Raw genomic sequence first — 16,731 nt, 5'->3', positions numbered from 1 at the left:
TACCATTTAACTCTCTCTCTCTCTATCTCTTAGCATGCACACATGCCTTCGAGACGAGAACCCTTTCCGTTCGAGATTCTAGGGTCTTACCACCATTTCTAGCCGGATTCCCTCCTCTGCTCCACCAGACTAGAATGGAACGCTAATGGCGATTGAGCGTTTTGTTCAAGGCCTTCTCCTTCCAATGGCCAATCAGAAGGTAGATTTTCCTCCCACACCTGCTTAAATTTCCTTCCCTCCATCTCCTCTTTCTCTCACTTCTCTCTCCTCTCTTCGCCTACCGGTTGTATGTGCGTAGAACTCCGACCAATTGAGTTGGGCTTCTCCTCGTCGGGAGATAGCCTATCAGAAGGGACACATGTGCGCACTACATCTCTCTCTCTCTCTCCCTATTTGTATGCGTGCACGCACACACGCACGCCCTCAAACACGTGCTTGCTGACACCCAAAGTATCACGCGACGCCCAAACTAAAGACTTCAGATGAGTGACCCGGCATAGGTGTGAACGGACATCTCAAGTGGCCACGCTGTTTGTCTCACAAGCCATCACCACCATTGCTTGAATGTTTTTTTGGTAGGCGAAGCAGAAGATAGCCAGAGGGCGGTTTCTCCTCAACAGCAGATGCCGATTGTTCCCATCATCAACAACACCATCATCATCCTCAGCATCAGCAGTAAAAGCTCCTATGGCCAAGCCTTCTCCTCCTGTTGCTGCTGCGGCTGTTTCGGTTCCGCGGGTCCGTTGTCCCTCTCTGCACGACTTCACGCGCAACTGGTTCCAAGTAAGCCCGCCCCCCCCCCCCCCCCCCGCCGCCATTTTAGAGGTTTTTCCATCTCTCGTACTATTTTTTTAGGGTGCAGTTGATGCCCTTTGCTTTGATCTTAACTACCTTGGAATGTAAACACATATTATTTGTAGTCCTGATCACCTTGTAGTAGAATTCAAATTGCCAGTCATCTCCACAAGAGTTGAATCCTTGTGGTGAGAGATCGAGTGCTCCTCTTGGAAAGCCCTATCCTTATGCATTATGTACCATGACCCATGTATCATATGTCATATTTAAATCCCCTTCCATATGTGTCGTACCGGGTACCATGTATTGCATACCATTTGTTATATTTAAAGCCATTCCCTTATGTATCATAGCCATGTATCACAAACCATTTGCCATATTCAAATCCCTTTTCTTATGTCATACCATGTACCATCATACACGTATCATGTATCGCCTACCATTTGTCTGTACCATCTATCTTACACCATGTTTCATTTGTCGTTTTAAAGCCCTTTCCTTGTGTATTATGTATCATGCATCATTTTTCATGAAGCCCTTTCCTTATGTGACCTGTATCATGCATCATTTGCCACATTTCGTCATGTGTCATGCTATATGTTTCACACCGCATCCCTACCTTTTTTGTTTTGTGTGGCATGTATTGTTCGTCATGTATTGTGTGATACATTTGTATGTGATTTGGTCACATGCCATGTGTCATATGCCCCATACTATTTATACTTTTGTGTATTTCTATGTCACTATTTTGTCAAATATCATATCATATTTAGCACCGTGCGATGGGGAAGAATTCAAAATGAAGTGTTAGATTGTTAGATGGATTGCCCATGTGTTTAATGTGTAAGAGGGTTTTTGGTGATGGAGAATTTGCACCACAATGATGAGATATTTGCATTGAATTCAGAGGGCATGAGGTTGTATGGAGGCTTTGCATTATGGGTTGATGTAGATGTGTGGAGGGCTACTTTTTTGAAATTTATATTTTGATATGCAGCCGCAATTGCCAGTTGTGATTGAGGCAGCCATGGAGAATTGGAGTGCTAGAAGTTGGACATTAGACACTCTTGTCAATAAATATGGTCAAAGTACGGTTCATGTGGAGCTTTCTCGTTGGAATACGAAAGAGAGGCGCTGGGCTGACTTCCGTGATCTTTACAAGAATAGGGCACCCATACCAAAGGAAGAGCTTTTTATGCCTCAACATCCCAGTATGCTATTGTTACTTTGGTGAAGCTCTTATTTGTTGTGTTATGGCTATGCTTATCTAGTACTATGTAAGCACTCAAAGTTTGGCTATCCTCCCCATTAGTCACATTGTCGCTTATTCGTCTTGTGTATAGTTTTGTTGGAAGATTTTATAGACATTTTTTTGAGGAATCACGAGGACCAGACCTCTCCTCTTAAAGGTTACCTGGCACAACAGCAGCTTTTAAATGAGTTGCCATCTTTGGCCGAAGGGATTGTGTAAGAGTGAGAGTCCTTACTCTTCTTATCATAATTGCTTTATATTGTTCAACTAGACTCAGCTTAAGCTGGTTACATTCATTGGATTAATGGATTCTTGGAGAGATGTTTTATCTAGTATATGGTAGGCAAGGGTGCTTTGAAGACATGCTACTTGGTGTCATTTAGAGGTTCAACTAAGGAATACATGTCCATGATCTTGCAGGGATCCGGAGTTTGCAAAGTTAGGTAATGGAATATATCAAAGAAACGTGTGGCTTGGTCCAGAAGGAACCATTACTCCTTTACATCGCGATCCATATCACAATGTGTTGGCTCAGGTATTTTAAACCTTTTACTGTCTTGTGAGGTATGTTAGCGTGGAAGCACAAACTATTCATATGTTTGTGTAGAAGTGTGTCTTGTAGAAAAGCCCAATCAGCCCACCTTGCCTCATTTTTTGTGTACTTCCAACTCACCCTTTGATAAGCCTCTTTCCTCCCATCATGGCTGACGAGTTGGGCTTTACTGTTTTCTCCTAATAATTCAGCTTATAGCCCCTATGGATGGTCTTCAGGTGATTGGTACTCTTTGGAGCCAAGACGGGCTCACTATTTTCTACTCCATTCAGCCATGATGGAGATTAGTGTGCTCAGCTGACCAGTCCTCCATTCTTGGAGCTTTTATGGACCTTGTTCTTGATTCTACTCTTGAGAGTGGCATGCGATTTTTGGAGTTTATGGCTTTATGGTGGTTATCTTGATTGGGATTCAAGAGAGTGGGAGTGGTTTGATGCTAATAATTCCACAAATAGCTTTTGCTTGGATCACATAGTGGATGCCGGATTCCTACCCTTATACACCATTGGGAAAGCCATGAGATCAGTTTGGCCCAAGTTGCTATTAAATCAGTTAAGCATTGCATTTGGAGTTGCAGACTCACAGACGATCTGATGTTTGGTTACTAATTGGTAGTTTTAGGAGAGACATGCTTTAAATTTTTTGGAGCTCTATAGCTTGGTTAGTTTATGGGTTCTTTATGAGGAAAGGGATTTAGACCTTGCCCTCAAGGTTCATAGAGGGGTGGTTCATAGATGCATTTTTTGGGGCAAGTCCCAATCTCATAGTTTGTACCAACCTGTGGCACAGAGGGGTCTTCCTGGGAGAACTTTGCTAGTATCATAGATTGGCACATTTGAAGAGAGGCTATGGATATTGTACTCACTCGATACCAATGTGGCATTTAAACGCCTCTCATCTGTGCAAAAAAGTTTCAGCTGAAATATTTGAAATGTTTTGGTAGAAATAGTGTTTCTTGGCAAGGTGAAAATGAAACCCCAAGTTCTTAATGTTAACTTTTGTAAGACTTATATTTTTCATGTGTTTCGCTCTCAACTCTATCAAATCTCTTGGACCTGCATGGGCCTCCACCTTGGACGCCCGTGCTTGAGCTCTCCCCTTTTCTCACTTTTGCTCTTATCATTGAGGCTCGTTCTCTCTCTCTCTCTCTCTCTCTCTCCCCTTCTCTCTCTCCCGCTCTCCCCCTTTTGAAACAAAGGGACATGGTAGATTAGAAAGCAAGTAGAGATTTGTGTGTGTGTGTGTGTGTGAGAGAGAGAGAGAGAGAGAGAGAGAGAGAGAGAGAGAGAGAGAGAGAGAGTTATATATTAAACATCTTCAAAAGACTCGATGGGTCTATGCGACCAAAAGTGATACAATAGTGTCCATGTAATCTCATCATGGTACAAAAGAAAACGAGAGCTATGAGTTGGGAATGACAAATCTGAGCCATATGATACAAAATGGGATCACAGCCTTGGGCGTAGAAAGGTGGCTCTGTGCCTCTCCAAGATCTCCTCAAGCTGATGCTAATGTTGTTAGCAGGTCGTGGGCTACCAGGGAAGCTGTCGGCTGACTTTGGGCTGGCCGACCAGTAGCCAAGGGCCATATAAAATGCCCCCTTGCTCCCACACTCCTTCATTGTGTATTTCCAGGATTTATTGGTGTATATAGCAGAGTTACAAGTTACACAAGCTTCTCTCTCTCTTTCATCTGTGTATTGCTCTCTATAGGAGTTTTCATTTCTGCTGTGCATTCTGACATGGTATCAGAGTCCCAGGTGGCTTGAAGCTTGGAGACAGTGGGATGTCGAGGGTTTGCTGATTGAGGTGCTGATTGGAGACTGTTTGGACTGTACGAGACTTGGAGATCGGGTAGAAGGCAGCCATCATCGTTGGACAGCCACCTTGCATTCTATTTGCAGCCTTCTCTTCTTCTTTTTTCCCACCCACCCTCCCTTCACAAGACCTTGTGAACCCTTGAGATGGCAGATTTGTTTGAGATGGTTGAGAAGCACGTGAAGATCCTGACACTCCCCACGTTCCCAGTGTACCGCCAATTGAACGGGAACAACTACGGCATATGGAAGGTAATGATGGAATCTGTTTTGGAGTCCTATGACTTGGCTGATTTCATTGTTGTTGGGGTGCCACGGCCAGAGTTGGAAGATGGGGAGTTACCCTCTATTCGGAAGGAACAGGAGGCATAGGCACAGTTATGGGATCGTGTTAATGCCCGAGTCCGTTCTTTCATCTTCCTCAATTGCACACCATAGGTAATCAATCACATAAAGCATATGACGCTAGCCATAGGGATTTGGCAACATTTGGCTTCTCTCTACAACAGGGTATTACCCATGAAGAGGATCTCCTTGGAAGTTCAGATGTGGGTGATGAATCTTGCAAAGTTGTCGACGATGCGGGAGCACATCAACAAGCTGCAAGCTCTTCAGCAGGAAGTTCTCCAGGCTAGGAAAGAGAGATCGTTAGAGGATATGGCCATAACGTTGTTGTAACACCTGCCCTCTCAGTACTCAACATTTTACTTCTCTTTGATCACCAGTGGCAGGCTCAATACCATCACATGGGAGGAGCTTGTGCCAATGGTCTTGGACCAGGAAGAGCGATTTATGAACCCTCCCCAGGGCGGAGTGTGAGGACTTCCTAGTCTATTAAGACATAATTAAAATTGAATACAAGAACTAAAGATAATTAGAGAGTGGAAAGCTGAGTTGTTTGCATTGAGACACAAGGCCTTGTTAAATAGGGCTCGAAGAGGTACAAATGAAGAGGCACATCTCTGACGAAAGGGTGTGACTCTTGAATGAATAGTTATGTCTTTTGGACGTAGAGGTGTGTCCTTTAATCAATAGATGTGTCCCTTTTTTGAAGAGACATGTCCTTTGATGATGACCCTGTTAGAAGTCATCTCCTGTCTATTTTTATACACCAGGGCCTTTGTTGTGGGTGTGCCCGCCCTTATGAGGTGTTTTATCATTTTTTCTCACTCCCCGTATTTTTTTTCCTATTTTTCCCCATTTTTCCGTGGTGTGGAGGGATGCCAGATGTTGGCAGAAGTCTTTGGTGGCTGGCCGACTGCCCAAACAGCAGTTGTGGAGTTTTCTTTGCTGGCCGATTGCTTTATTCAGTCGTGGAGGCATTTAACTGCTGGCCGACTGCCTTGTGCAGTCGTGGAGAGCCTCTAGAGCAGGCCGACTGCTTGCATGGGGTATATAAATAGGCCCCATGCCCCCCATGTCACCAATTGGCCGACCATTTGGTCCATCTCCAGTTTTTGCGTCTCGTTCACTTGAGGCCAGGCCGGTGTCTCATGTGAAGAGGCCAGTATTTTGCTGACATGGACGGGAGCCAGACTGGTGCCACCCGTGTGTTAGCAGGATGGTGTCGTATGGACGGGAGCCAGACCAGTGCCACCCGTGTATGACCTGGACTGTGTTCGACCCATGGGATTGTCACGCCATGGAAGAGCCAGTATTCGTGCCGTGTTTTGCCTATGGGACTGTCACACCATAGGGAGACTCGTGCCTGGAACTGTCTTACCTATGGGACTGTCACTCCATAGGAAGACCAGGTTTTTATGTTTTATGTCGTGCCAGTTTTGTGCCGACAGATATTTTGTACTTGTTCCATGAACGGGAGATATGTCCATGTTACTATTTGCACATGCACACATATTTTGCATGTTTGAAACTGTTTTCGCATGACATGTATTTGTGTGTTTGCCTGCCTGACGTGTTACTTACTGAGCGGGGACGCCTGCCAGTGAGTCGTGAAGTCTGCTCTGTATTCTGACAAGTTTTGGTGCATGTGAACAGGTGGTAAGTATGTCGCACTTGTTGTTTTAATGTTTTATATTCTAACCCTTTATTTTATAAGGTTAGGTGTTCACATTTATTTAAAAGTGGGCACCCACTTTGGGCACCCACTTTGGGGCCAAGGTGGGGAGCCCCACTTTTAAGTGAATGTGGGGGTGGGCATGGTCACCTACCCCCACTAGTCCCCCCACATGCATGCGTGGAAATCTTTAGTTTTACTCCTCCTCCTACCTTAATAAAATAAACTCCACGACCACCCTTGGAGAGAAGAGGTATGCGCTCCCATCGTGGCTGCGTTCATCCTTTCGCTTCTTACAGGTTGCGCCAACTTCTCTCCCTCAAGCTGACGGTGGCGCTCTCAGTTATACAGGCTGCACAAGTTCCTACTCCTTGAGGCGACTTCATTTGTTTCTCTATTGGTGGCGCCTGCCATAACCAGCAGGCTGTTTTTTTTCTTTCTGCACTGCAGACAGCGATGATTGCAGCCAGGCGCCTCCCCATCCTCACAAGCGGCTGCCCCACTTCAGGTTGCATCTCTGTTCCCTCCTAGGTGGCTGCGTATCTGAACTACCAGACAGCAACTGTGTGCTGCGCAGATTGCCTATCCTGCAGGCTGCGTACAACCAGGCAACCACATGGGCTGTGTATGCACTTCCAGTCAGGCAGCCTTACAAACTGTACGGCCACCCACAGAAGGCATCTCAGTGTTCACTCTCCAACTGTGGTGTTCCTACACCTAGGCGGTTGGCGGCTATACTCTACAAACTGATAGCTGCTTCTCCATCTCTCCATACAGGCTGTGTGCTGTGAATCCTCTCCAACTGTGTGCTACAGGCCGGTGGTTGCAAGCTGTCATCTCTTCTCCACTGTAGCTTAGCAACCATACAGGCTATGTGTCATCTTCATACAGCAGCTACCTCTCTCTCGACATGCTGTGCCTTGGTGTTTCTCTGAAGTAACTGCACACATGGGTATTGGACTTCCTCAGCCATCCACAAGTAAGTGAATTTCAGATTTAAGTAAAGCATTTTTGTGCTAAATTTGATAAGGGATTCCCGACTCCCTATACGGCCAACACCCGTTCGGTGCCGGGTAGTCCAAGCTTTATTGGAGAACCTCGGTCCAAAGGTGCTGAGATCGGGAGAGCCAGGCGTTAGTACGAGAGCGCCTGTTTGTGCGTGGTCTCGGAACACCAGTGAGGCGCTCTCCGCGGAGTCCAGTGAAAGCACAGGACCGTAGAGATTGGACCACACTTGTGGTCGTACTGCTTCGAGCTTCTACACCGAAATTCGAGCCTATTTGTTTGGTACTGTTTTCATATGTACATGGACATTATCTGGTTCTTGGAACCCATGGAGCATTGTATTCATTAAATACTCCCAATAAATATATCATATATTGAGGGGGGGGTCGGCCCGTTCCGGCCCCAGTGCTGGTGTCCATCTTTCCATTTCATTTCATTTAAATTTCAAGTTGTATTAAGTTGTCCATTTCAAATTTGTGGTTTTAAAGTTGTGCTATTAAGCGTGTGGGTGTCCAACGGAGTCTTTCCCACTTGACGGGATCGGTTTCATACCACTTTCTCATTCAGTTATTTGCGGGATCTTGTGTATAGAGAAGAGTTTACACACCTATCTCTCTGTGTTTCTTGTGCTGTCTATTTTCTGCATTCTACTTGCTCTTGTCAATCCAAGTTTGGTTATCATTTCCGCTGCATATTCTGACATGGTATCAGACCCCTAGGCTCGTGGGTAGATCTTGGGAGTTTTCTGAGCAAGAGGGGGATCGTTAGGTTGCTGATTGGTGGACTGTTTTGGAGTGTTTGGGAAGAGAAGGTGCAAGAGAAAGGCGGGCTAAGGAGCTGGACAGCCACTTGCAGGTTTGAGAGTTTTTTTTCCCACCCACCCACCCTTTCAGTTTACTCCCCGCGATGGTAGATCTACTAGAGATGGCTGAGAAGCATGTGAAGATTCCGACTCTCCTCACGTTCCCAGTGGACCGTCAATTGGACGGGTCCAATTACGGCATCTGGAAGGTCATGATGGAGTCTGTGCTGGAGTCATATGACCTTGCTGATTTCATCATCATCAGATGCTATAAGCTACTGTAAAGTGTGTTTCGGGTGCAATTCGATGCCTGAACGATAGGTTGGTTGCAATCCGGAACGAAACTTTCTTTTCTTTTCATCCTCGGAGAGTTACATGAAAGGAGTAACCTCAAGCAAAACTTTCCAAAATTTGTCCACATACTGCTGCACACTCTCATTATCCTTTTGGTCAAGTCTATTCGACTTTAGGGTGAGTGTATGCTCTGCATTTGGAGGCAAGAATTGGGCATAAAATCTGTCCTTGAACTCTTTCCAAGTGCATATGGGGTCTTTGGTGGTCTTTTCAGTGATCCACCAATGGGCAGCTGTCCCCTTCAAAAACATGCTTGCATGATAGATCTTGGACTTCTCAGTGAACTCCTCTTCACTAAATGCAATATCAAACTGAGCCACAAAAGCAAGCACCTTAGAGGCATCAAACTCCCCATGATAGGCATATCATCTCCACCAGAAAGGCCAACTCTTGAAGGCGTCTTAAGACTTAAGTAGACGTGCTTGGGATATTGTATTAAAGGCCTTGCAGAAGTCCGGCCTTGAATGTTTTTTCTGTTCAACTTTCACTGGACACTCTTGTTGTAACCATCAAATTCCAGGCTGGTTGCACACACCTTGCTTTATATTTGACTGGCCTTTGGCTGTGACTTTGTATAGTTATGTAGTACAAGTCTCTTTCCTTGCAAAATAAAGTATCTGGTGGAAAACAGAGATGAGGTAGTAGGGCAAGGAATACTAGAGAGTTTAGAATGGGCTGGTTCCGTGTGTTGTAGAGGGCATCAATGTGGCTTTCGAAATCATTTGGCGTGTCACCAACCTAGACATTTCCCAGTATGAAAGGGGTTTGGTGGACTCCAGGACGTCCAAATATTCGGAAAGAACAAGCTTTGGGAATGGGGGATTATCCTAGAATACAAAGGATCACACTCCTAAAATTTAGGAGAGTTGCTATTTTTGGCCCGACTTCGATGGAAATTCTGTTCGCGTCATTACGTCTGGAATTGAGCAGATACCAAGAGTTGCCAAAGTACCTATGACAAATGGGCTACCAGTTGGAATATTTTTAGAGATAAAGATTATGGGAGAACCCATCTCTTAGATCGTGACATGTGGCAAGAAAGTGGATCAAAGTGAGATAAGTGGCCTCACACTCGTCATTATAGCCTTCTCTTACCATTTTAGCTCATGGGAGGCCCAAATCTATAAATTGGAGCTCTCTCTCTCTCTCTCTTCATTTGGAGAGGCTCTCTTGCTGCACACTAGCGTCTACCACCGTTACAAGCTGATAGAATGCACAGTGGAAGATGGAAAGTGGAAACATAGGGAGAGAGAGAGAGAGAGAGAGAGAGAGAGAGAGAGAGAGAGAGAGAGAGAGAGAGGAAACACAGGTGTAAACCTGCTCTTAATATCATCAACCAAGAATACAAGTCCCGAGCAAGAGGGAGAAGGGCTTTTATGTGAGGGACTGCAGCAAAGAATGCTAAGCAAATGAATATGAGGGAGAGTAGACCCGGCTATAAATATGCCTATGTAGAGGCAACTGACTAGCATCCCATGACTAGGATAAATGCCCAAGACTCCATAAAATGGGAAAAAATATGGGTAAATGGTGTGAGGGGTGACCAGCCCCTCGAGCTAACATGGTCAGTCCTAAAGGCTACAAAAAGGACACTACACAGGAAGCCAGCATCAAGGAGATGATGTCTAACACCCCCTCTCAGTACTGGATGCTGAGTGAACTCCAAGAAGCCAAAGACGCCATCCTTGATCAAAGATGAAAGACTGCAGAAATAGGTACCAGGAAAGCTCAGCAACTCAGGTACAAAAGCAACAGAACAAGCTGCTAGGTACACCGCTTCTCTGGAAGAAAACAACCATGTAGGCTGCAACGTGCTGCTCCAAATAATGGTTCCAAACCCAAGTGTAAGAACACTCCCTGAAGTCGAATGTCGTGTATCCAGCTTGGAGAAGGTATCAAAAACCTCATAACCAACCAAGATCAGATCCTGTAGAAATCAATCCTAGGAGAAGCAAGCTGCTCCTCTCACTGGAACCCTCTGAGTCTATCTGCTCAAACTCTGTAACAAGAGTTGCCAAATGTTGAAAAGAAGCATCCTCTGGAAAGGTCGGCATCGCAAGATGTAAAGACTTTGTAGAAAAGATGGGGTCCATCTGCCCAAACTCCATACCATGAGTTGCCCAATGCTGTACATAAGCACACGCCACTGAGGTGGGCATCGCCAGATGAAAGGACTCCACATCCCCCTCTGAAAATTGATGTCATCGGACTGATACAATCCCAACCTGATTTTGATCCAAATCCAAAAAACTCTGGAAGTACCACTATGCCCTTGGCACGGTTAGCAACCACAAATCCAAAGCATCCCACTGGGTCCAAAAGTCCATCCTCCAAAACAAAAAACCGGCACAACGCATCAAACTAGCAGGGGGAGGGGCATCCTCAGAAGCATCACAAAGAGAGGCAGAGGTAGACTTCTCACAATGAGGAAGGGAAGCAGGAACATAAGCTGCAGGGGTAACAAAGTCCTCAAGAGCATTACTGAGAGTAGAAGACTGTTCCATAAGTAGAATCAGATCCCAAGAATCAGCAACAAACAAGTGGTCCATGTGAAAGAATCACACCTCACAGGCAAAACACCCTCCTTTCTCGACAAACATTGCAAAGAACACAAGCTCGGACAAAAAATAAACTATGCTCAAGATCTCTGAAAAGATCACTACTCTCCTCCAAAAATATGTAAACTCCTATCACAGAAAGTCTCCACAGATACAAAACAGCTCCCGAAACTGATCCTCAAGTGAAGTAGCTAGAGCTGGGGCCCCCTTTGAGTGTAGAAAACTCCTTTGGGAAGAAAAACACTGCTGTCCAGCAAAAAACAGCACTCCACTACCAACAAAAGGCAAGGAACATGAAGAAACCGGGAAACCGTGTAGGCCAAGAACAAAACGCAGGTATAGATGCTCCAAAATCAGCAAAACGTTGACTGAAATCAGAAATTCAGTGTCCTCCTCAAGTACCAAACTGCCTCCAAAGCCACAATCCAAACAAAACCCCCTCTACAAGTGATCTGTGTCCACTAGAGAAGAAAACGCAACCAACCAGAGGGCTGCAAACCTGAAAATTCAGGTCGACCAGCTTCCACACCTCCTATGAGGAAAAACGCTGAAGAGAAGGTACCTTCGGGTCCAACGGATGAAGCCCAAGTGAAGGTAGAGCTACCAGCAGAAATCAGTCCAGAAAAACACAGAAACCATGGCTGCAAATCTGAAAACGCAGAGGTTTTCGGGGCAGTAGATAAGGCAGATTCTGGAAAACGCAGAAGAGATAGGAACCACCGAGCCTCAGATCAGCAAATAGTGTCAGAAAACCTATAGGAGAAAAAAACGCAGCACATATGCTCCTGCTGTCTTGCACAAAACAGGCCACCAGCACTACAAGGGGGGTAGATGCTGCTGAATACTGAAGACTTGATGCAAAACACCACCTGTAGAAAAAAATGCAGCACTCCAAGGTGCTGCTGCCCTGAAAACAAAGCAGCCAACAGATGAAGAAGGGATTTAAGGGTGAAACCTGTAAAGGATGACCTCGGGCTGCAATGGAGAAGCCCTTGGAAGAGGCAGGCGACCAGCAGCAAACGTGAGAAGAAAAAACGCAGGAGGGAGAGGATGGAGCATCCAACACTGCATGTCACCGGTGCTCTGATACCATGATAGAATGCACAACGGAAGATAGAAAGTGGAAACACAGGAGAGAGGGTGAGAGAGAAAGATGGAGAGGAAACACAGGTGTAAGCCTTATCTCAATATCATCAACCAAGAATACAAGTCCCGAGCAAGAGGGGAGAAGACCTCGTATGTGAGGGACTACAGCAAAGAATGCTAAGCAAATGAATATGAGGGAGGGCAGACCCGGCTATATATATGCCTATGTAGAGGCAGCCGACTAGCATCCCACGACTAGGGTAGATGTCCAAGACTCCATAAAATGGGGAAAAATGGTGTGAGGGGTGGCCAGCCCCTCTAGCTAACATGGTCAGCCCTAAAGGCTAAAAAGGACACCACACAGGAAGCCAACAGCAAGGAGATGATGTCTAACACAATCTGCCCTAATGATGGCTACTCTCTTTCTCTTGAAGGTTGCCCATGAAGAATACTGGCTATTGGGGACTGTTTTGGAGGCTTCCATCGCGAAGAAATACTAAAGGCAAGGGTACTTAATCATTTTATTATGATTTCTAGCCACTGTACTTGTTGTACCAACCCTTGTACTTGTTGTACCAACCACCATTGTACTTGTTGTACGGCTGAATGGAGAGTTATAATTGTTGTACCAGCTCTATTGCATGAAGACCCTTGGTTTTTGGGGAAGAATCAGTACCCACACGGAGGTATATGGATTATATTGTTGGCTCGGCATTTCTACAGCTTGTGTTCCGGGGCTGAATTTTATGGTTGCCTCCTATTGGGCTATGTTATGGCATTTGTATATGGATAATCCGGTATCTCCTGTAGGGAGAGTAAGGCCCTCAAAGTACATGATATTATTCTCCTTCGGTAATAAAATACTCCAAAGGGGGGGTTGGCCCGGCATCTATGCGGTGTCACATGTGCAAGCTCCACTTGCAGCATTTCTTGATGTTTTGTCTAGCTTTTATGTTTTATGCAAAGTGATGATGGATATGTGTTAAGGCTATGGCCGGTTTCAATGTTTAATTGCATTAATGGTCAAGTGTTTTGCGAAACACCGTGGGAAGTTACAGCGTGGCATTCTGCTTCTTGTTTTAGAAACTTGAATTAGAAATCCATAGATTTACTGCCATACAATATTCTAAGCAATTCTTGCTCATTGGCCTTAAGAAATGCGTGTTTGTTTCCTGTTTTGTTTGATGTGCCCAAGGATGTTCTTGGTAGACTTGTTCACTGCGATGTTCACGCAATGCCTTACTCTCTTCATCTTACCATCCATTTTTTAAAGTCAAAGCGTATAGGAGGTTCTTTGCGGATCTATTAGTAAAATAAAGGCATTGTTAGGCAGCCTTATGGAGAGATTGGGCAAAGATGGTTTTTAGCATTTAGAGTGGGAAGGCTTCAATGTGAAACAAGAGTGTGGAAAGACTGGCATTATAGGTAGGATCTAGGTGGTGGGAGAGAGAGAGAGAGAGAGAGAGAGAGAGAGAGAGAGAGAGAGAAGTGACTTGGTTATAACATTGAAAGACTCCGGAGTGCACATGGGCTGGTCATATACAATGGCCTATCGAGATGGCAGGGATCAGATGCTCTCACGCACTGGAACTCTAAAGGGGGAGCGAGCACAGCGGACTACTTGATGGGATCTCCTTCATTGATACCTGATGTGCGGGGTTTCACGATTTCTAGTCGGCCCATTGGCATAGTAGCCGATCATGCATACTTGAGTTTCACACTAGTAGGTAGACCCTCGAGAGATGGGCCAGCTACTCATCTACCTAGGTACCTGAGATATCAGTTTACACCATAGTAACATAAAAACCCATTTTGCCCTGTCGAAACGGCACGAAACATTTCGAAACAAAACGAAACCTGCCCATTGAAACGGTGTTTCGCCCAAATGTAAAGTGAGGTCAAAAAAACGGGCGGGAGTTTTTTTTTGCAAATGCGATTTTTGCCATCGTTTCCGTCCTTGTTTGCTGCCCATTTGCCACTTCACACATCCGACACTTCTTCTCGGTCGCGACCTGTTGCTCCGCCTCTTCTCCTCATCCACTCCTCCTTTTCGCTCCTTCACTTCTTCTCCTCCACGCCTCCTCTTCCTCTTCCCTTTTCTTCTTTCTCTCTCCTCCTCCACGGTCCACCCCTCCTCTTCCCTCCTTCTCTTTCTCACCTTTTCTTGTCTTCCAACTTTCTCTCCTTTTCTTCTCACCTCCCTCTTCCCTTCCAACTTGTTTCTTTTCTCCTCTCTTTCTTCCCTTTTCTTGCCCAAATTTCGAAAATACCAAAAAACCTACTCCCAAAAATGATGAATTTCATACCCACTAGTCCCAAAAAATACATCTTCATCTTTTTGTTGGCTGTTTTATAAATTTGGTATGTGTATATAAGAAGTGTCATTTCGAAACCTTTGCGTTTCGTCCAAAACAATCGAAACGAAACCTTCGAAACGATGAAACAACGAAACGGACGAAACGTTTCATGTTACTATGGTTTACACGTGGGTTTACCGAGATGCAGTATCTGATGGCTTGTTTGCTTTAGACCTGCATAGCCCTCTGGACGAGTTTGCGAGAGGATTGGTAAGTGTACTACATGCATCCGTCTCGTATGCGTTTCCCTGCACTATGATCCCTTACACCATAATCACAAGGGATGGCGGACGGGGACGGGGGACGGGACGGGGGACGGCCATAAGTAGGGAACGGGGACGGGGGATGGAACGGCACTCAAAAAATACTTTTTTTTTAAAATTTTTCTACTCTACACTTATTCTACTTTGGAAGTACATCAAAATGAGCACAAATTTACACTAAAATGGTAAGCTTTTGAGTCATATTAATAATTAAGTAGATACAAAATGAGTCATGACTCAAGAGTCAGGAGTCAGGACTAAGCCTTAAGAATACATGGACGGACTCAAATGAGTCAATGACAAAAAAGTGCTGAAGACTAGAGGCTAGAGGCTAGAGCTAAGTAGTAAGGCCCATGAATCATGATCCATGAATGTTGTCACATGCACTCTGCACTCAGTGCATGGTGACAAGATGGCTCATCATCAGAAGTGCAGCAGTTGTACAGTTTTAGAACCCAATAGGATGATAATTGTCGTACGCCGTGACCCCATTGTACATCCTCAGTCCAAGATAAGTCAGGCACGAGCTACGTAGGTCATTCCTCAGCCTTAGTGGGTCAGTCAATCAGTTAAGTCCCTTAACCCACTTGGAGAGAATCATTCATGCATGTAGAGTCAGTAGAAGCCTTAGGGTTTGCATCAGAAAGCACTCTGCATCCTGCATAATGTGCATTCATATGCCTGTGCATCATTTAGAACATCCCCAAAGCCTTAGGGAATTTACTGGGATTTATTTGGTATTTTTTCCATATTTATTAGTATTTATTTAGCATTATTTGCATTATTGGGCATTTATAAATATAAACTTTATTAAATGACCAACCTCCAGTTAGTATAAATAGGCTTGCCTAGAGCCTATTTTCCTCATTCAGTCTTCATTGTGCTAAGAGCTCTCCTCCTCCTTGCTTTCAGCCCAAGACTAATCCAGCCCTAGAGCCCATAAGCTTGCTTCTCCAGCCCCTTGAGAAACCCTAGCTTCAGTCAGCCCTAGGCGCCGGCTATCAGCCTCCAATCAGCCTGTTTTCAGCACCAAAGCAGCCCTGATTCAGTCCTCAATCACATTGGTATCAGATTCAAATTGTCCACACACACCGTATCCTAGCGTGGGGGCATCCTCGGATGGTTAGATTGCGTTCCGGCTCGACCACCGACTTCAGCATCATGTCTACAGGAGAGAGTACTCATCAGCCGGAAGACGTCTCCCCCGAAGGAGACCTTGTTCTTCCGCCTAGAGCAGACACCATAGCTCTTCTTAGAGCTCAAAACCAGCTACTCATGGAGCGTCTCCAACTCTTGGAGACAGCAGCAGCACGTCCTTCTACACCTCCAGCAGCACCCGACTACATCTCCCTCTTCTTTCAGATGGAACAACAAAGGAGAGAGGACGAGGCCCGAAGGAGAAGAGAAAAAGAAGAAAGACGGGACTATGAGGAAGCCCAACGCAGGATCGACGAAGACCGGCGTCAGGCTGACCTCGCCGCTCGGGAACACCAACGTGAGCTTGATCGAGAACGTATGTTACTCGAATACCAACGGGAAAAGGAGGCCATACACTTGAGGTATCAGTAGCTCTCCCCAGTCTCCCCAGTCATAGGTGTCACCAGCCAGCAGCCCGCAGTAGCATCAACCACCATCATTCGCAGTCAACCAAATTTCAGTAAGTATGATGGTAAGTGTGATCATTCTTCAGTTAATCAATTTGTTCATCAGTTTAATGCTCATTTTCCATTAGCTAGGATCACAGACCCACAAGACAAAGTCCACTTAGCGGCTCCCCATCTCATTGGTGAGGCAGTTACTTGGTGGCAGCATTGGTCTAGTATTCATACTGACCAGGCCACAGGTGTCAGAGCCTTTGACTGGGACATCTTTG

At 45.4% G+C, this 16,731-nt stretch overlaps 1 protein-coding gene across 1 annotated transcript in view; it reads left to right on the top strand.

Moving 5' to 3' along the window:
• The first annotated feature begins 551 nt into the window (after positions 1–551).
• JMJD5 (2-oxoglutarate (2OG) and Fe(II)-dependent oxygenase superfamily protein) overlaps positions 552–16,731 on the top strand; it is a 29,478-nt gene continuing 13,298 nt past the window's right edge. The window contains exons 1-4 of the mRNA XM_086782311.1: positions 552–783; positions 1,793–2,006; positions 2,139–2,262; positions 2,468–2,582. Of these exons, the coding sequence (XP_086638437.1) occupies positions 688–783; positions 1,793–2,006; positions 2,139–2,262; positions 2,468–2,582 (549 nt within the window). The 5' untranslated portion in view covers positions 552–687. The remainder of the gene's footprint in view (positions 784–1,792; positions 2,007–2,138; positions 2,263–2,467; positions 2,583–16,731) is intronic.

Source organism: Cibotium barometz, chromosome 44 (assembly GCF_041138505.1).
Source record: "Cibotium barometz isolate CiBa-2024 chromosome 44, ASM4113850v1, whole genome shotgun sequence".
Taxonomy (NCBI): Eukaryota; Viridiplantae; Streptophyta; class Polypodiopsida; order Cyatheales; family Cibotiaceae; genus Cibotium; species Cibotium barometz.
The sequence above is the reverse complement of the archived record's forward strand: the minus strand, read 5'-3'. Positions and strand labels throughout refer to the sequence as shown.